The following is a 20,425-nucleotide window of genomic DNA, read 5'->3' on the forward strand; positions in this document are numbered from 1 at the left end:
TTCTAATTACATGTGGTTTTACTTTTGTCCACAAGATTTTGCAATGTACTTTTATTAGCTACTGCCCCCCTCCTTCCCAAAAAAGGAAAGTTTCTTAAAAATGGCTTCACCCACTCGCTGTAGCAACTTACAATCATGTCCATATGGTCCATAGATCTCGCGGCAAACAAGGGCTTAAGCCGCATTTGAACACCCTTGGCCTTGAGGCTAAGTATTACTTGGTAGATAGGCAGAGCTAACCTTGTGTACTCAAACAAATGCCCTACTTCACTATTCCTCCTCAAGACCCGTCAATATCTTTTCATTAAATAAAATAAAATTATTTGATTAAATTAGTATATATTCAAATCAAATTGAAATATTATCGTAATTTTGTAGTACACCACTGAGAATGCTACATATAATTAGTATTGTATGGTAATTAATCAAGAGCAAGAAGTTGGGGCAAAGCTTTGTCACACTATGTGCTTGTTTGACTTGGATTTTTTTTAACTTACTTATTTCTTAAAAGTAAAAGTTAGGTCAAATATAAATTTTAAAAAGCTCTTAAAATAAGTTACTTTTTTTAAAAAAATAAAATTTTGAAAAAAAGATCTTGAGGAAAAGCTCATGTGATGAGCTTTTTTTTCTCTTCTTTTAAAAAGGCAATAGAATTTTTATTTTTGTTTCAAAAATATCCTCATCTGTTAAAGATAATTACAATATTACTTTCTCAAAAAAAGAAATACCTTTTACAATAATTTTAATCAAAATTATAATTTATAAAAAAGAACTTATAAAATGAAATTTATCAAACAACTTTAACTTAATTTTAAAAGTTATTATTTTTCATAAAAGTTTCATAATAGCTTTTAAGTTAGAAAAAAGCCGGACCAAACAGGTTCATATCTAAAAGCTTTCAGTACTGTTTAAAATCACGGGACCTATTTTACAAATAAAAAAATTTCTTAATTTAAGTAACAAATAATCATGTTGATCACATTAGGATAAAAAAATTAAAAAATTAAAAGTTTATCTTTCATTTTTATATTCACACAAATTTCAAAAACATACATTTCAAAATCCTTTAACAGGTAAAACTTTAATCATGGACACGTGTCTAGAAATAATTATACACCATTTTAATAAAGATTTAAAAAATCAATTAAAAACATTATGTTAACTATGTTTGTCTTCCTAATTTAGCCCTAGCCCTATCATTCATATATACTTACAATATTTTTTTTTTCATTATTTACCTATATAATCATTACCAATATCATTTAAGAGGAAACTGATTGTAAAAAACAAAATATCAATATCACTAATATTATTAAAACATTTGCTATTTATTTTCAAAGTAAAAGTGAAAAATCATTAGCTAAAGAAGTTCATTAACAAAAAATTCAGAAAACTCTTTGGAAAATGATTTTTATTATTTTTGTAATAGTTCTAGGCATTATTATAAGAAAAGTAATTATTTTTAATAGTTCTAGGTATTAACTACAAAAAATAAAAATTTAACAACTTCATATATGTCAAAATTTAATTAATTATTATTCAAATATTATATTATTTTTCATCTTATTATTCATTATTTTAAGGGATAAAATTTGAAAACTTAAAAATTTACATTAAAAAAATGGTAAATTTATCAAACTTTATATTTTGAAATACAAGAATAATTCTGTAAATTAACACTATATTCTAATAAAATGTTTTCAAATCAAACACTTTAATGTGATCTTTTCAAAATTTTAATAAATATTTTTTTACAAATATACCAACGTGCAAATCATGTTTATGGTGCATTGATGTCGGTCAAACAAGGGCGTCTGCCGCATTTAACATTTTAATGTTCTTGTCTTGAAGCTAAGTATCACTTGGTAGTTGGTAGATAGAAGACCCAATCTTGAGTACTCAAATCAATGCCCTGTTCCGTTACTCATCCCTGTATTAAATTTAGTTATTCCTTTTCGAGACTCGTCGATATTTCTTCGAATTTGATCATAAAATAAAAATTATTTGATTAAATTATTATATATTCAAACCATATCAAATTAAAATGTTATCTTAGTTTTGTACTAAAACACTATGAGTGCTACGTTTAATTAATATTTATGATAATCAATCAAGGTCAAGAAACCGGGACAAGAACTTGTCACACTATATATTAAAGTTTGATTAAATTATATAATTAGTCTACGTATTCTAACAAAGTGGTAGATTTAGTTTTTATACAATAATTTGTGAAAATCGAGTCATATACTTTCCAAAGTTGACAACGAGTTCAATATGTTAAAACTATTTTATTATTTATGTTGTTATGATATTTTCTTATTGATGTGGTATTGAATATAATAATGTGACATTTTTTTTATCTAGTTCATAATATTTTTTTCATTGCTTTAAATTATGGATCACAAAAATTTAATTCTTTTCTATCTTACAACACTTTTTTCCTAAATCTTATAAACCTATTTATATTTTTTGTATATTTTTGTTCAAATCTGTTTTAAATCATTAATTCACTTTGGATAATTTCATGTCCATACTTATAAAATTCATGTTAGTGTTTGGTCATATTATATCAACACTACTATTACATCATTTGTGAAATATCACATTATCATTATCATATCATCAGATTAAATGTCAAATCAGTAAGAAAACATAATATCAATATAAATAACAAAAAAAAATTTACCACATTGAGCTGATATTGTCAATTTTGAAAAATATAAGAATTCAATTTCACAAATTATTATAAGGATTGAATCCACCACTTTACTAATATACATAGACTAATTGTATAATTTGACCTTAAAGCTTTCATTATTTAGGATCGCGAGCCCAATTTTACAAATAAAATATCTTAATTTAAGTAAGAAAAACCATATTGATTACGTTGGGATAAAAATAAAACTAAAAGTTTATCTTTTTATTTTTATATTCACACAAATTTCAATATATACGATTCAAAATCCTTTAATCATGGACACGTGTCTAAAATTAAATTATATGTCTATATTCGTAAATCGTCAGGTATAATTAAGTCCATAATCTAAGGGATAAATGCTTGATCAAGAACTATGATTAAAAATTACTTTTCAACCTATTAATCAAATGCAATAAAATCTATGTCATTTATCTCAAGAGATTTCATGCAGAAGCTAGAGTTTAGTCGATCAACAAACTTTCAAAGACCAATTAACCTTTCCAGCTTCATCAAGAAAAGTATACCTGAATCAAATTATTACCACAACCCAAACTGCAAAAGGACACATTAAGAATCAAATTTTAATTTCTAAACTGGAAGCACATGAATTTGCACATGTTTTTAAGAAGAAAGCACCGGGAAATGATTTAAACAAGTGAAAAGGGAAGTACCTTTTAGCAAATGTATGATTATAGTTGAGATTTTAAGTATCAATAGTTTTGTGGTGTTACAAATTGAGAATGAGACAAAAATGGGTGCACATAATTATGAATGCCACCATTAAAGATTCTGTTTAAAGATCTGGTGTTAGGGAGATGTTGGTGCTTGATCCATTAGTTTAGATCATTAATAGATTTAAGTATGGATTAGTTGCTAAATTAAATGATTTCTTTCTGTAAAATATGGATTAGTCAAAGAGAAAAGCAATTACAAATTGTTCATCAACAGAAAGAAAGAAAGAAAGAGAGAAAAGTCAATGATTTTACAAGGAAACATTAAGATCGAGGTGTTGAATTTGAGTAGTGAAAAGGAGTGAATTGCTGAGATTAGCGCACGTTTGTCTGACACTTCTCTATCTGTGTGAATAAAAATGAAAGTCTCCATCATCTTGAATCTAGCTAGAAGAAGACAAATGCTAAGAAAAATTTTACTCTAATTCTTTCAAAAGGTCAAAAGTTATAGATTGATTTATTCCTTGGATTTTTAATGAATCATTACCTTTCAAAAAAATAGATTTATTAGATGTTTAATTACCTAATCTAATATAAATATATAAATATACAAAAGCAAATCTTCTAATAATAATAATAAAAAGAAATAGTCCTATAGAGAAGACCTATTCTAATTAATGTAAGATTTTTTTTTCTTGAATAAATTTTTTTGATGAGATTTTTTTCTTGAATAAAAGTAGACAATTAATGTATGATTGATTTGAGTTTTTCAAAAGACACTAGAAGGAAAAACCAAGTAATTGAATCAATAATTGCTATATGTATATCCTATTAAAAAAATTGGATTGAAATTTCTCTTTTTTCTAAATAAAAAACTATTAAAAAATGTGTTTTAGAAGATAGATGTTACTATTAATTTGCGATTGAAAAATTATTATAAAGAGGATTTTTCCTCCTTTTGCAACCAGTCAAAATAATAGTTTCATGACAATATAAAATTTTGGAATTTACTTAATATTATGAATGGAATATAATGCTATGCAATAATTTATTTTTAATGCATTTTTACATATTTTAAAGCTTATATTAGTTATAGAGTCATATGAGTTCTTGATTGAAACTTAGCTAATATATTTTTGCAGCAACCAGACGTATAGTTGCAAACATCATGAGAAGATCATAGATCGAATCATTTTTTTTCGTATTTTACTAAAGAGGCAATTTTCTTTTGGGTTTCATTGAATTTTAAGATAAGTTTTAGCAGTGATGATATTAAGTACATAAATAAATAGTTGTAATTAAAATCCTTGCCTCTTTAATTTAGTAGTACTACTGTTGTTCTTCTTCTTTAGCAAAGTAAAAGAAACGGCAATGGGATGTTGCTGTTTCTGGTTTCAAGTTTCAATTTGCAGAAGATTCATATCCTCAATGACAATAAAAGGACTAATTGAGGTTGGGACTATAGCTTTAGACAGAGAGAATTGAATCTGATCTATAGCTAGCCCTGTTCCATCATTCTCCTTTAGATCAGACCCATATAGTTTAAATGTTTGCTTTTATATATATATATTAAAGAGTTAGGGCTTCAAAGCCATCGACCTAATAAATTAGGTCAGTAGCAATTAGCTAAGAGATCGTCATTTCAAGTCATAATAATTGCATTAAAACGGAAGCCATTGTTTCAACATCTTGATGTCTTGAAGCTAAATCTTGTAGATAAACAAATCTCTTACAAATAAGAAACAAGTGCAACGGTAACTAGCTAGTAGGCTACCAATTGGGAGGGGTTAAACCTAGACCTAATTAAGGCCTAGGGGAGGGTATAAGAGAAGATGACAATAATAATAATAAAAAAAAAAAAAACAAGAAAAACCACCAAGGTCCAAGGACCCATTTTGTTATAGCACCTTGACAAATCCAGGTTCAGAATCATATATACATAGATTTGATGGGGTTTTACATACTTACACCAATCTAAAATTTCAAGGATAATGGGTATGAGTGTGACTTCTGGAGCATAATTGTGGACTTTTACTGGTCCCTTAAAGGCATAAAGAAGGTGGATTTTCTGGTGGAGCAGTTCCACCAATTTGATCTTTATAAAAACCCAGTGGGGCAAAAACCGATCATAAGGAAAAATGAGTATAGTGCATAGTCCATAATCATTCCCCCTCAATTGATCCATATTGTCACTTTTGAACTATCTCATTAAAAATGTCCAAGTTCCACATCCTAGAAGTGAGTGGAAGTAACTATCTATCCCAGTGCCTTGATGTGGAGATACATCTCCAAGGGCAAGTTCTTGTTAATGCACTTATTAAAGACAGGAACGCAAAAGACAAAGATAAGGCGCATGCACTTATTTTCCTTCATCATCATTTGCATGAGAGCCTGAAGACTCAATATTTATCTGGCATTTGCAACAGTAATACCGACAGCGTCAATTTAAGACATACTCGAAGTTGATTTATGTCATCCTAACTGTCGAACAGACTAATGAACTGTTGCTCAAGAACCATGATCTTAGTCCTCTTGGCTTGAAAGCAATGCCTAAAGCAAATACTAGCTCTAGTAAGAATACATGCCAATTTAAAGGTCTTGATCGCAGGCAATGGCATAACCCACGTTGCGGTGGCAAGAAGTTTAATCGCCCTAAGCAATCCAATCTTGGCTCGAGTCATGGCAAGGGCTAAAAACCTAAAAAAAAGCATGATGAAAGTGTCTGCCATCATTGTGGCATGGCTAGACACTGGTCGCATACCTGTCGTACGCCAAAGCATTTTGCTTATTTATACCAAAAATCCCTAAAGGATAAGAGCAAGCGTGTTGAAACTCAAGCCATTGAGAATCCTACTGCTATGACTAACGTTGAGGCTAATAATACCTCCGTTGAAATGACTCCCCCTGCTTTTGTAGAAGCAAAAACATCCTTGGAAGTCTTTGATTTCTTCGAGGATCCTGATTACCAAAATAAGGCATCAGATTGTGGAGAACAACCAAGACTTAAGGTTTGAGGATTTTACTGCTTTTCTTTTTTTTTTTCTGAATGTATTGCCCTTGGTTGATTATTCCCAAGGAAAAACAAGATGATTATTTAATAAAAATTATTATGAAATTCATTCCATATTTGTTATTGGAAATTTTTTCAATCTCATGACTAATTTGCAAATTTCCATAATACTTGACATCTGAAGTTGTCAATACAAGTGCTAATGAGAATCACCGAGAAAACGTAAGATGTCTGTTTGCTTGATAGTGCAACGGCACATAACATACTTTGTGGAACCACTTTTTCTCGAGTGTAACATTGTATAAGGTAAATGGCCATACAATATCAAGTCCCGTTACGATTATTGATAGCTTCAAAAATGCCATAATTGTTCTATCAAATGGCACCACCTTGCATATATAGGATGAATTGCTAAGCAATAGATCAAAGAGGAGTCTACTTAGCTTCAAAGATATACTCCATAATCGGTAGCATCTTGAGACAATTTATGAGCAAAATAAGGAATGTCTTTGCATCACTTCTTATAAGATAGGCCATAAAACCATCCATGAGAAGCTAGAAGCTTCAACTATAGGATTGTATTGTGTCATCATTAGAGCTATTGAATCCGACACTAACATGTCTTGAAAATTGGTAAATCTTGATGGGTTCGGACTTTGGCATGATTGCCTAGGTCACTCGGGAGCTAGATAATGCATAAGATAATCCAAAATACTAGAAGGCACCTTTTAAAGGATAAAAACGTTTTGTTGTTTAAAGATTATACCTGTGAAACTTGTTCACAAGGAAAGCTCATTACTAAACCTTCTATGACAAAAATGAATCTTGAATCCCCTTAATTCTTATAAAGAATCTAGGGTGATATTTATGGACCAATACAACTGGCAAGTGAGTCGTTCTGACATTTCATGATACTAGTGGATGCATCCTACAGATGGTCCCATGTTTGCCTGTTATCTATGTGCAACGTCACCTTTGCAGTGAGTCGTTCTGACATTTCATGATACTAGTGGATGCATCCTGCAGATGGTCTCATGTTTGCCTGTTATCTATGTGCAACGTCACCTTTGCATGTTTACTTGCACAGATTATAAAGCTCCAGACACATTTCCTTGATTTTCCAATCAATAGTATAAGAATGGATTATGCTAGTGAATTTACATCAAAGAACTTTGATGCCTATTATGCTTCACTAGGAATCAAAGTTGAGCACTAGGTTCCACATGTTCATACTTGGAACAGATTGATAGAATCCCTGATTAAATGCATTCAAATTATCGCTTGTACTCTATTATTGAGGACAAAGCTCAACTATCTAGCATAGAGTAATGTTGTTTTGCATGCAACGAAACTAATTAGATTATGCCCTACTACTAATCTCTTGTAGTCTCCCGTGCAGTTGATTTTAGGCTATGAACTAGACATTTCACATTTACGCACCTTTGGTTGCGTTGTGCAGGTGCTTGGAGTATAACCAAAAAAGACTAAAATGGGTCTCTAATGCCGTTTAGGCATTTACGTTGGCTTTGATTCACTATCCATTATTAGGTTCTTAGAACAAACGACGAGTGATCTTTTTACCGTTAGACTCGTGAATTGTCATTTTGATGAAATAATATTTCCACTGATTGGGATACCTAAAGCTTCCATGACTAAGAAGTGAAACCAGTTGAGACTTTTTCCTAGAATTAGAAAAATCTATCCCATTTAGACCCAAGAACTCCTGAATGTGAAAATGAGATGCAGCGTATAATCCATTTACAAACTATTGCTAATAGATTTCTTAACACATTTAATGATGCTGCCAAGGTTACAAAGTCTCATATTCTAGTTGTGAATGTTCTATCTAAGATTGTTGTTTTTGAAAAACAAGATGAAATGGATCAAAATAGTTCACGCTTGAAGTGTGGAAGACTGATAGGATCAAAAAACACTGTCCCTTGAAAATGAAGGGGGAGGAATCAAGAATCCACTCTAGAAGAGCCTGGTGTTGAGCTTGCTCTAGAAGAGCCTATTGCCCCTCAAAAGGCATGATCCATGAAAGGATAACTAACCCTAGGAATACTGAGATTTTCATTATGTATTATAATGTGATTTGAGATCAAAATGAGACAATTATCAATAATGCTTTTACACTCTTAGTTGCTCATGAGATTATAAATGATGATTATGAACCACGATCTATTATCGAATGTTGTCAAAGGCAAGATTGGCCCAAGTAGGAGGCAGCAATCTAGGCTGAATTGACCTCTTTAGCTAAACGAGAGGTTTTCAAGCCTGTAGCTCAAACCCTTAACAATGTAAAGCCCCGTTGGATACAAGTGGATCATTGTTCAGAAATGAAATGAAAAAAATGAGGTTGTGAGGCATAAAGCTTTAAGGCTTCTCTCAGAGAGTTGGGATTTATGATGATGAGACATATTCACATGTGATGGATATGATTACTTTTTGTTTCCTTAGTAGACTAACAACTTCTAAAAAACCTGAAAATGCATTTTATGGACATTGTGACGACATATCTATATGGTTCATTAGACTTCGATATTTATATGAAAATTCTCAAATGATTCAAAATACCTTAAACATACACTTCCCGTAACTTATTCTCAATAAAGTTGCAAAGATCTTTATACGAGTTAAAGCAATCTAACTACATGTGATATCAACATTTAAGCGAGTACCTAATTAAGAAAGGATACAAAAATGATCCTATCTGCCCATACGTGTTTATTAAGAAATTATAAATTGGATTTACTATGATAGCAGTTTATGTCGACGATATGAATTTGATTGGAACTCCAGAAGAGTTATCTAAAACTGTTGAATATTTGAAAAAGAGTTTGTAGTTAAAGATTTGGATAAATTGATTAGGGTTTGGGCCGTGACATTTTTCTGACACATATTTCATGTTAACTAATTGAAAATTGATCAAATCATAATTAATATAGATTTTCAAAAAAAAATTTAACATGCAATATACGTATGGCAAAAATTAATAAAAAAAATATGAAAAGTAGGTTTTTGTTGAAGTTTTTGTGTCAAAAGTCAAAGTACAAAAACTCAAGTCAAAGTATAAAAACTTGTAGTACAATTCTTATGAAGGAAAATTGTGAACCAATTGACACGTGAATTGCCCTTTCAAGACCTAACAACTTTAGACATAATTCATTAGCACCACATGAGAATGATACGAAATTAAGTAGATTTGCATTTAAAATTATCGTGTTTCATATATTAATCATCTTGATACATTTAAGATACAATAATTATGTATTTTAAATAGGTTAAATTTACTTAACCCCATTTAAACTTACTTAACCCGTTTAAGACTTATTTAGTTCACTTGTTTAATTCAATTATCATGTCAACTTGTATAATTTGACTCTTATAAACTCATTTATGTACTTGTTTAATATAAATTTAAGCAAGTTAATCATGTTAACGTGTCAGTCTTATCGTGTTGCTTAACACATTTAATAAATATATCATCATACATATTTAAATCTTTAACACATTTAATTAATCGTATCACATTCGTATTTATTTGTATAATTATTAGGCAGTGTTTGGTGTGAAGGAAGTGAGACCACACTTCCTGCAATATGGTTAATTGAGTTATATTGTAGTGTTTGTTTTACAACAAACAAACCATTACAATATAAGATTGCAATGCAATTACATTACAGCCAATTGATGTAATGTAATTGCAATCCAAAACCAATTTAATCAGATTGTATTGCACTCTGCAATGTTATTAAAGATATTTTTACTTATTCAACTTTGTTACTTTGTTAAAGACATCTTAAAATATTATAATTTGTTTTTTTTTATATGGATTTCGAAGGATGTCTCGTTGTTCCTTTTAGTGGTTATACTCTGTTGGATGGTAGATAGTCACTGTCAATAAAATTTATATTGTCTTTCAAAAGAAAAAGAGATTAAAATAGAATATATAATATAGAAAATAATATTAAGAAATGAAAATAAAATATATTATATTAAAAATATATTTAAAAGATTATATTATATAAAAATTAATATTATATTAAACTTATATTTTAGTAAATAAGGATAATTCTAAAAATTGACATTACATTCCTAACAAAATGCTTATATATCAAATGTTACAATATTATATTTTTATATTTTAATCATTATTTTATTTATATACCAAATACTGTAATATTATATTTTCTACAAACACATTATTTGTAATTATATTGCATTATAAGATATCAAAGGTGGTTTTAATATCATGTAATTAGTGTGAACACTCGAATGACAATAATGAGGGGAATGACTAATTCAATGTAGTTGCAACGCAAGGACAAAATTGACGAATTAATGCAATGATCCATTTTGGACCGCCAAGTGAGCGTTCCCATCACATAAACTCCTTTTTCTTTTGGAAAAAGCATTTATTTCTGTCATATATATGGTCGGCCTAAAAACCAACAACCCCTGTTGTTCCCCAAGACTTTGGGACCACGGTTTTACACGCACATGGCACCAAATTGCAAAATTTGCAAGTCGCCCTCCATCTCTTTCACAGTCTGAACCCAAGAAAGTGCATAGGAATGGACAAAAGAAATGCTTGAAATGATCTTGGCCTATTTAGAATTTTAGCTACCTTTCAAATATGTACATAGCTGTGCAATGCAGAAAACATAGGCGGCCCCTTGTCGATAATAATTGTGCTGCTTTCGAGCATATGTTTTTTGCCTATAATTTCTTCATAACGCGGCCATAAATTGATGTACAGCTGACACCTGTGAAACCGTGACAAGTCCATAAATTGGTTTATGGTTTATTGGTCCTAAATTGGCCCAAAATTTTGGTCCTTTGACGAGTCCTTGGAGGGATTTTGTTTCCATTCGTTCTTTTCTCTTTTTGATAGCAAAAGGTTGCAATGCAAGCCACGGTACAGTTGCAAAGTATAGGTGGCATTAATTTGCAGAGTTTTTCCTTTTCTGTAAACATTTATACTAGTATGGTATCCACCCAATAAATCTGACCTTCCAAATTTGGCATAAACCTATCAATTATAATCAATCAGTTGGAGAAAAGTACAGTTGAAGCTTTTGCTCAGCTGTTTATTCTGACGATACAGGGGGAACATTAATTTGCCAAAAACTGATGCCTATTTTATGATCTGATGTACACTATTTTGTGGTAAAAGGAGAAAAGGCATCGAGATGTTATTTCTCGACATGAATTGGAATTGACACAACATGTTGCACTTGCACACTCAACTTTCACCTTTTTGAGGACACCCTGATTTATACTTTCTAATTTAAATCATAACACGATTTATTATCGTATCATGTCATCATTTAAAAATTGATTAAATATCTAAATAAATCCCTGAATTATGTCAAAAAAAATCAATTCAACTCTTATCTTTTTATTTCATTTAAATAAACCCCTTAATTTTTATTTCGGATCAAATTAGCCTCTCTCTCTCTCTCTAATTGTTGACTAACTTCTATTAGTTAATGGTACATGTGACACTTTTATACCATATCATCTGTCACGTTACAGATGATATGACATTAAATATTATTGATTAGTATTGAGTAAATAGGTAAAAACGTAAGCACACAAATCCTAATCAATAATATTTAATATCACGTTATCTACCACGTGACAGATAATATGATATAAAAGTACCACATGTATCGGTGACTAATGAAAGTTAATCAATAGTAAGGGAGAAGGGTTTATTTGACTTGAAATTAGAAGTTCAAGGGTTTATTTGAAAGCAATAAAAAGATAGAGGCTGAATTGATTTTTTTTTACATAGTTTAGGGGTTTATTTGAGTATTTAACTTTAAAAATTTTTAACTGAAATATACGTTTATATATATAATTTAATATTCAATGTTGAAATCAAAACATTTTACTTTAAAACAAAAATTATGCATAATTCTTAACTAAATAACAAGGTGTTTATTTATCACAAGCACATGTTTTCAATAAAAAAAACATACATGTTAGATAGAGAAAACCTTTATTATAAATCAAAAACTCGCTTTATTTTTTATTGATATAGAATCCGTAACATTTTATTATGTGATATGGGAAAAAAAATCTTCTATCCCTAGTTAGTTAGTGCCCCATTGGGGCACCTTCTCTAATTCAATGCCAAGCATCTTTTAAGTTTTGATTGGGTTATAAAACGTTACATAGCAATCTTAAATCTTAAAGGCACTGGGTTAGCTTTTCATAAAAAAAAAAAGACAAACTTTATTTTTTAATTTTTTTCAGAATTAAGGAAAAAAAATTCAAATATTATTTTTTTAAATAAAAAAATCATACACTAATTAAGAAACTAAATATTCGAATTTTTTTATTTTTTATTTTATTTAATAAGAATATAAATTGATATTTGGATGTGAATTACGGAAAACAACAAAATGCAGGTGATTTTTTTTAACGTGGGTGGAAACGGCACAAGACTGCGTTCGGCAACCTGATTTAGTGTTAAAAAGTTGAAAGACAGATGGCGTGAAAATAAGAAGGGGCAGCAATGTGCATCAACTGAGGGCAAGGTGGTCCTATTCGGTTAGGAACACCTTTGTCCGCTGAAATTCAGGAAACCAGTTAGAAGCAGAAATCTAAAAGCAATAGCAAGAAACACGATGAAAATGGATAAGGACCTAATGATGGCGACAACGACGTTAATCAAAGGGCAAGCGTGATATTTGGTTCCACTTTGTAAACAATAAGTGAAAATGTTAGGAATCATTTCCCCACGAGGGAGGAAGTGGAGGAAAAGCGTGGCAGCAACGAACTTTCAAGTTTCCAGATGTTAGGGTGGGAAAGTTAGTTTGAGAGCTCAGGGAAATTACTAGGAATGGTAGATGAATCTATCATTATCGTTAATCAGCTCATATCCTTCCTTACTTTTACTCAAACAACGCCTTAATTATACTTAAATTAATACAAATGGCATGAGGTTTCTCTGAAATTCAATTCCCTATGTAATATCATTAAATCCCGCGAGAGAACTGAGAAGTTTATTTAAATGAATTTAATAAGGTGTTAATTAATAGGTCCCTGACTTCCACGTGAAAATAAAATCACGTTGGGAATTAATATTTTATTCGGAAAAAAGATGCTAATTACGTTCAAACTAATTTGTCCTCATGTTTCATTGGTCGTTGCTTGATGACACACATCATTCTTTTGCACTTAATTTATTAGACAAATTTATTCATTATTAGTGGTACTGTAAAATTGAACAAGGACATCTATATAAACAGCAAACGGTGACCCCCCCCCCCCCCCCCCCTCATTCACTGGGAGACGACTGCCAACTTGCGATTGGAAGTTTGCAACTTCACATACATACAAATTAACCCTAGCACACAACATTGAGGGACACGATAGAGCAGCAGCAAATGGGTAGGAAACCTTGTTGTTCACAAGAGGAGGGACTTAATAGAGGAACTTGGACAGCCACTGAAGACAAAATCCTCACTGAGTACATCAAGGCTCACGGTGAAGGAAAATGGAGAAGCATTCCTAAAGCAGCTGGTAAGTAGAGATCAGTTAGGAGGCAATTGGTAGAATAATATAATTAATTTGTTATACATAGTCATAGAGATCGAGGTCTGAAGCAGTAACATTGTCATGCAGGTTTAAAGAGATGCGGGAAGAGTTGCAGACTTCGTTGGCTGAATTATTTGAGACCTGATATTAAGAGAGGCAACATTACACGTGATGAAGAAGATCTCATCATTAGACTCCACAAACTCTTAGGCAACAGGTCTTTCTTTCTCTATTTCCATTTAGATCGTATCATGTCTACATAAATGATCTGTAACAAATACATGTAACGGGGTTTGCTGATTTTTGAACTTTGTAGGTGGTCTCTGATAGCGGGAAGACTTCCGGGCCGAACAGACAATGAAATCAAGAATTATTGGAACAGCGTTTTATCAAAGAGGGCCCAAGTGAAAGAATTCGATCATACCAATAAAGATGAAAAGAAACAAAGATTCATCAGCTGTTCCAGGAAGGCCCCAACAAGTTCAGGCGTTATCCATGCTAAGGCAGGGCGTTGCACCAAAGTCTCTTTCAGCCCGCAACAGAAAGTAACTGGAGAAGATGACAACAATACTATTGTCCGTACAGCTCCATCCATGGACGTTGAGTTGGTGCATGATACTGCTGTAGTGTCTGGATCCAGTGATGGGTCATTTACATTGCTGTCGTCCAAGGAAGAAAATCCTTCTATATCAAGGTTTGCTATGGATTTTGACATTGGGGAAAGCAGCATTCCAGAAGCTCTTGCTTCTGACTTTTCACAGCTTAGTGACTTTGATTTTTGTGATATAAACACTGTGATATATGAATATGGGACAAAAGATAACGGTCAAGCACTTGTGTCACTGGAGGGAATGGTGGGAAATTGGAGCGGCAATGGTCTCGTTGACGCTAACTTGGATTCAGATTTTGGATTTTTGGCTGGTTTTCTTGAGTCCGATGGAGACTTAACTATCTGATTACATTGTTGAGAATTCAAATTGGATTTTGAACTTTTCTTAGATATTGCATGCACTTGACACGATTTTTATGATCGTTTGTCTATTTTTGTACAATCCAATGTACTGTGAAGCCCATGCCGTCCAGCTTGTTTACTAGTGTAGAAACAAGAGCATCTCATTGCACCAAAAAGAAGAGCATGTTCAGCCAAGAACAAATTTAAGAAAATGACAAAAAAGTTCTATCTATTTAAATAACCAAAGGATGGGATACTTCAGTGTTTTTAAAAATCAGAATCAACAGTGTTTAATTGAGCAAATTGTGAACATGCTTATTCTTCAACAGTGATAATTAGGTTGTGCGAGATGGATGACGATAGTATGCTTTTCATTTCTAAGCGGTCATTGCCACTGCTTCAACTTTCATGTCTAAGCGGTCGTGTACTTGAAAGAATTGTTTAGGGGGGTTTGATTTCAAGGACAGTCAGTTGGATCTTGACTGATGTTTCTCCTATGTATGTTCAGTTCATGTTGGTAGTTTGCCGGTTAACACGTTCCAACATTTAAGCATTACTATTCAATAACCGAGTTCAACTGCGTGTTGTACTCCAGAAAAAAAAAAGGGTTAACTATAAGTCGGCAGGTGGTTCTCACATCCTAGAAGACGGAAGGGAAAAGGGTATAGGAAGTTTAACCAGAGGACAAGGTCTGAGGTTATCAGGTTGAAGAAAGTGGGATCGTATGCAGCTGCTAGGGGCATAATACTCCATGGCCGTTTAACTTGCCTTTTATAAGCTTAAGGTTTTCTTCTGCTGATTTTTGACTACATTCTTTTCAACCGCGGATGAACAACAGTGAGGAACATTTTCGCTAGGAACCCTCGTCCTGCAGGGTGTCAGTCGCCTGACTAGATAGCAATTTGGGGTTTGACTCAAGTGGAAAAATAAGGCAAAGGATTAAGTAAAGACCAGTCCAAGCCCTATAAAGCTCTACCATCCTCTCGTATCAAAAAAACAATCAACCATTGCAACAAAATTTACCCACATTCTGCATCTACCAACTCTCTGTAATTTGTTGGAGCAAAATGATAAACTAATATTGAAATATAGGGGCATGAATTGAATACCTCCAGTATAGTTTTGCTCCAAAAAAAAAAAAAAGGATAGTGATCCGATAAAAAATAAACAAAACAAACCAAAATGGGGAACAAATTTCAGAACAGTAATCACTTTGAAAGAAGAAATGACGCCAGTGCCTATATATCAGAAAATTATCACATCAGAGTATTACCACAAAATCTGCAGTAAACTATTATTTTGTAGCAAAAACACCTCTTGGGCTCACAAAACCAGCAGATGCTCAAGTCTTAAAACAAAAACTGCTAATTTGCCGATCCGACAATGTATCGGATTAATTTGAACAATTTAGAAGAAATGGAGAATGTGAAAGATGAAGGATCAAGTCCTAAGAAGAGAGAACCTTCAGAACCTCAGAGGTGACCTCATTTGGGGGTCTCTCTGCATGAAGATTGGCAAGAATACCTTTGTTACCATAATAATCAATAACCTGCAAAAGAAACAATTTGAATTTCTTTATAAGATCACCATGAAACAGGGAGAATGAAAAGGTACAAAACACAACCCTAAAAATGTCCAGAAAACCTGAAATTGAATAAAGGGGGCTCAAAAGGCCATCTAAAATCAGTGATTTAAAAAATCATGATGCTTGATAAGCTCAAGTTTGACAGTTTATCACAAATATAACACAAGATGGACACTCTAATTGTAGAATGCAGTTACGGATTCTGTAGAAAAGGACAAAAAAAGTTCCTAGAGACAATGAAAACAATCTGTGTTGGATAAACTGATTAAAGACCCCATCTAAAATCAGTGACTTCAAAGAAACTTTGATACTGCATAACCTCATGTCTTGAAACAATTTACTGCAGACAAACACAAGATAGAAGTTCCAATCTTAGAATTCAGTATGCAGGTAAATTATGAAACTAAAACTATACCTAGGGCAGGAATACATGGACATACAGCAAAACATTGATAAGCTACAGAAAAAGGAAAAGTGCAATGACAAAAGAGTCAATGAATTCCATTATTGTTCCAGAAAGAAGGAAAGTAGCCTACCGGTTCAGTCTGCCTATGAAAACCCTCCAGCCTTGACTTGAGCACTGCTGGGGTATCATCCTTTCTTTGAATCAAAGGCTCTCCAGTGACCTTCAGTGAACAGCATGAATAAGATGAGATATAGGGTGCAAGCAAAGAGAACCTTTGACTCTGGCTGTAGATATACATCCACAAAGTTCGAAGAAATATGGTGATCAAATATAAATATTCAAGTTTGAAGTACAGAAATATGCATGATTACTAGGTATCATTCTTCATTACATATGTAAGAGTACTGAACAACCCATAGAACCTGCATATTCATCTTAAATATGTAATGAAGATTCTTGGAATTTTCTAAAGAAATATTTTAGAGATTAATCCCAGGATTTTAACCCAGTATGTAATCAATATCAATGGAAGGAAATTGCCTTGAAACCAATCCCAATTTTATGATCCTTAACGTTAAGCAAGAATTTAGCTGTATTGAAGGAGAATGCATGTACTGTCTTCTTGCTTGATGAACTCAAAGATGATTGCAAAGATTGCATGTTATGCTATTTTTTGCTTAATGAACTCAAAGATGTTTGCAAAGACAGAAAAGATTTTAAGGACATTGAGAATGGCACTGTAGTTTGAACAATCAGTCTAGGTATTTAAACTAATAGAGCTTTGCAGATAGTGCAAGTCTGAATCTGGTCCCTCTACTTTCTCAATTCAAAGATTTTAGCCCCTCTAACCCAATTTTAATGAATTTAACTCTAGCACTTTTTTGAAAAATTAATTTGAGGACAATTAATAACGGTGTTAAATTTCTGCAATTAAATTCAGTCACGTAGCTTTTTGGTTGACGACATGACATGTCAACCAGAATTGTTTTGGCCATGTGGCACAATTTAGTAAAAAAAACCTTTATTTTTATATAAAATACTAATTTTTCATTTTCAAATTTAGAAGTAGTAATTATTATTAGTTAAAATAAAATATGATATTTTAGACTGATATGTATCACCTGACCAAAAAATTAATACACCTCAACATGTCAAGTCATCACCAGAATGCAACATCATCCAAGTTAAAAGCAAAATTTAAGTACCATTATCAATTGTCCTTAAGTTGACTTTTAATAAAAGTGCAGAAATTAAATTTATTAAAATTTATGTAGAGAGACTAAACCTGGAAATTGAAATGGTAAAAGTACCAAAATTTAAACTTAGACCAGATTCACTCAATGTCAATAATCATCTTATAATAGAAAAAATGAATCAAAAAGCACCTACATCATCAACACCAGGAACTTTGGGAGGTGCAAATTTAGTATGGTAGGTTCGACCACTGGAAGGATGTATCCATCGACCAGTGATCCTCTCCTCCAATATGGAATCATCAATAGCAAAGTTCAACACCTTGTCAATCTTAGTTCCCTGCTTTTGAAGCATCTCATCAAGCTGTATCAAAGATAACAAATATGATTGGACTCGTCAGAATATCAAAGCCAAAATAAAATTCAACAAGAAAAGATGCACAGAGATATTATGAAATAAAAACAAACATCACCTTCTGTGCCTGGACCACAGTCCTGGGAAAACCATCTAAAATAAAACCTCTTTGGCATGAGGGTTTTTTCATGGCTTCATCAATTATTCCAACCACCAAATCATCAGAAACAAGTTCCCCCTACATGACCAAAACAGATGTACTAATATTACAATCCACAATGAGATGAATAGACAACAAGTTACAAGCCTATAGGGAACAGAAAATGAGGAGAAAAGAAAGAATATACTTTATCCATAGATTCTTTGGCCTTAATTCCAAGCGGTGTTTTAGCAGCAACTGCAGCTCTGAGCATATCACCTGTGGCTAAATGGCACAAGCAGTAGTCATCCTTAATTATGGGTGATTGTGTACCCTTTCCGGATCCAGGGGGACCTGAAGTTCATTAAAATTTTCAGTTCAATCACCCAACTCTAACAAGCTATGCATAGTTCTCTAATGGGAAAACACCTCCCCACTCCCGAGAAAAAAAAGAGCACTTATGTTTTGCATATCATTTGGTATTTAGTTCCATAGAAATCTAATTGTGGCTTGACGGTAAACTCCAGTCCCTTTAAGAATTAACTGATTGGTATTAAGCAATAAAAGGTGGGAAGTTCGTAAACTTCAGAGCCTCATACAAATTGGACACAAAAGAATGCACAAAAAAGGTTTTGAAGTTTGAACTACTGCAATTCAAGCCAGATTCAAAACCAATAATAAAAAGGTCCAATAATCATCACTGAAACACACAGCAAACTCAGCTAAGAAATCCTAGAACCCCACAACAAAGTTCTATAAATAGACAAATTTTTGAATGAGACCTACCACAGAAAAACTAAACCTTCAAGAAAACACTAAGAACGAAACTTTCTCTATAAAAATATATATATAACACTACAAGACATATCAAACCCAAGAAACAAACCAATAAGAATGAGGCGTTTGTCAGGCTTGGAGGAGCACTTGAAGCGACGAAGCAGTTCAGTCATAATATCAACGGAAGGTACATCTTCCAAAGCCACTGCAGAACTCGCCATTTCTTTCTGAAAAAATATTACTAGGTGAAAAAAAAAACAAAATTGAAATATTATATGGAAGAAGAGAGAAAGGGAGAAAGGTTGAAGATTATAGAGAAAGATTATATAGGAAGAAGAGGGTAGGTGGAACCGTGGGAAGGTGTCGTATATGTATCTTCAATTTTGGTAAGAGACTTATGTTAAAGAGTAGTTGGACTTTTTCTTTTGGTGGGTTGGGGACTTCACTTGGGGTTGGTTGGTATTGTTGGTGGCGCTGAATGTTGCTGCCTTGTTGGGCGTTGGATCATTCTCCTGTTTCCGCCTCCAAGCTCCCACTGTTGTTTCTTTTTTTTGTTTTGTTCGGTTTTGCCCTCATATGGTGCTTGGAATTGCCGCTGTCGTCCTCTGCCCACTGCCCTGCCCTCCCTAACCTTTTTGACTTCATTTTTTGGTTTCTTTTTAAATTGAGGAAAGCTTGAATCATCCCAGCAGGCCGTTTAGCAGTCAACCTCACGAGATACTAAAAAAAGTTTATACTTTCAATAATATAGTTATAATAACTATAAAATAAGAATAAAAGACTTAATACTTGTAAAAATCTTTAAATTATTTAAAAATTTTAAATAAGATTTTATTTTTTTATTAACTTCAACTAAATTTTTTTATTTTTTATTTTAATCAAATAAATTTTTATAATTAATAATTAATTATTGATATTAATTAAAATATTACTTGTTATTTTATATTTACGTGATGTTAACATAAAATATAAAAAATATTACATAATTATATCATTATAGATGATGATATATTAATATGTCACACCATTGTCATGCAATATTTTAATTAATTATTAGTTATAAAATTTATTGAGTTCAAAATAAA

The 20,425-nt window shown here is 32.1% G+C and overlaps 2 protein-coding genes across 2 annotated transcripts; one reads left to right on the top strand and one right to left on the bottom strand.

Moving 5' to 3' along the window:
* Positions 1–13,686: 13,686 nt before the first annotated feature.
* Positions 13,687–15,131, top strand: LOC18609709 (transcription factor MYB1-like). The gene is made up of 3 exons (XM_007044960.3): positions 13,687–13,918; positions 14,021–14,150; positions 14,250–15,131. The coding sequence occupies exons 1-3, from the start codon at positions 13,783–13,785 to the stop codon at positions 14,887–14,889; spliced, it is 906 nt and encodes a 301-aa protein (XP_007045022.2). The 5' UTR covers positions 13,687–13,782; the 3' UTR covers positions 14,890–15,131.
* Positions 15,132–16,079: 948 nt separating this feature from the next.
* Positions 16,080–19,843, bottom strand: LOC18609710 (adenylate kinase 4). Its single transcript, XM_018114551.2, has 7 exons — positions 19,692–19,843; positions 19,450–19,567; positions 18,772–18,917; positions 18,543–18,662; positions 18,266–18,433; positions 17,007–17,096; positions 16,080–16,434 (listed from the first exon to the last, which is right to left on the bottom strand). Exons 2-7 carry the CDS (start codon positions 19,559–19,561, stop codon positions 16,333–16,335), a joined length of 738 nt encoding a protein of 245 aa, XP_017970040.1. The 5' UTR covers positions 19,562–19,567; positions 19,692–19,843; the 3' UTR covers positions 16,080–16,332.
* Between the last annotated feature and the right edge of the window lie 582 nt (positions 19,844–20,425).

Source organism: Theobroma cacao, chromosome 2, assembly GCF_053813885.1.
Source record: "Theobroma cacao isolate CCN51 chromosome 2, ASM5381388v1, whole genome shotgun sequence".
NCBI classification, from domain to species: Eukaryota; Viridiplantae; Streptophyta; class Magnoliopsida; order Malvales; family Malvaceae; genus Theobroma; species Theobroma cacao.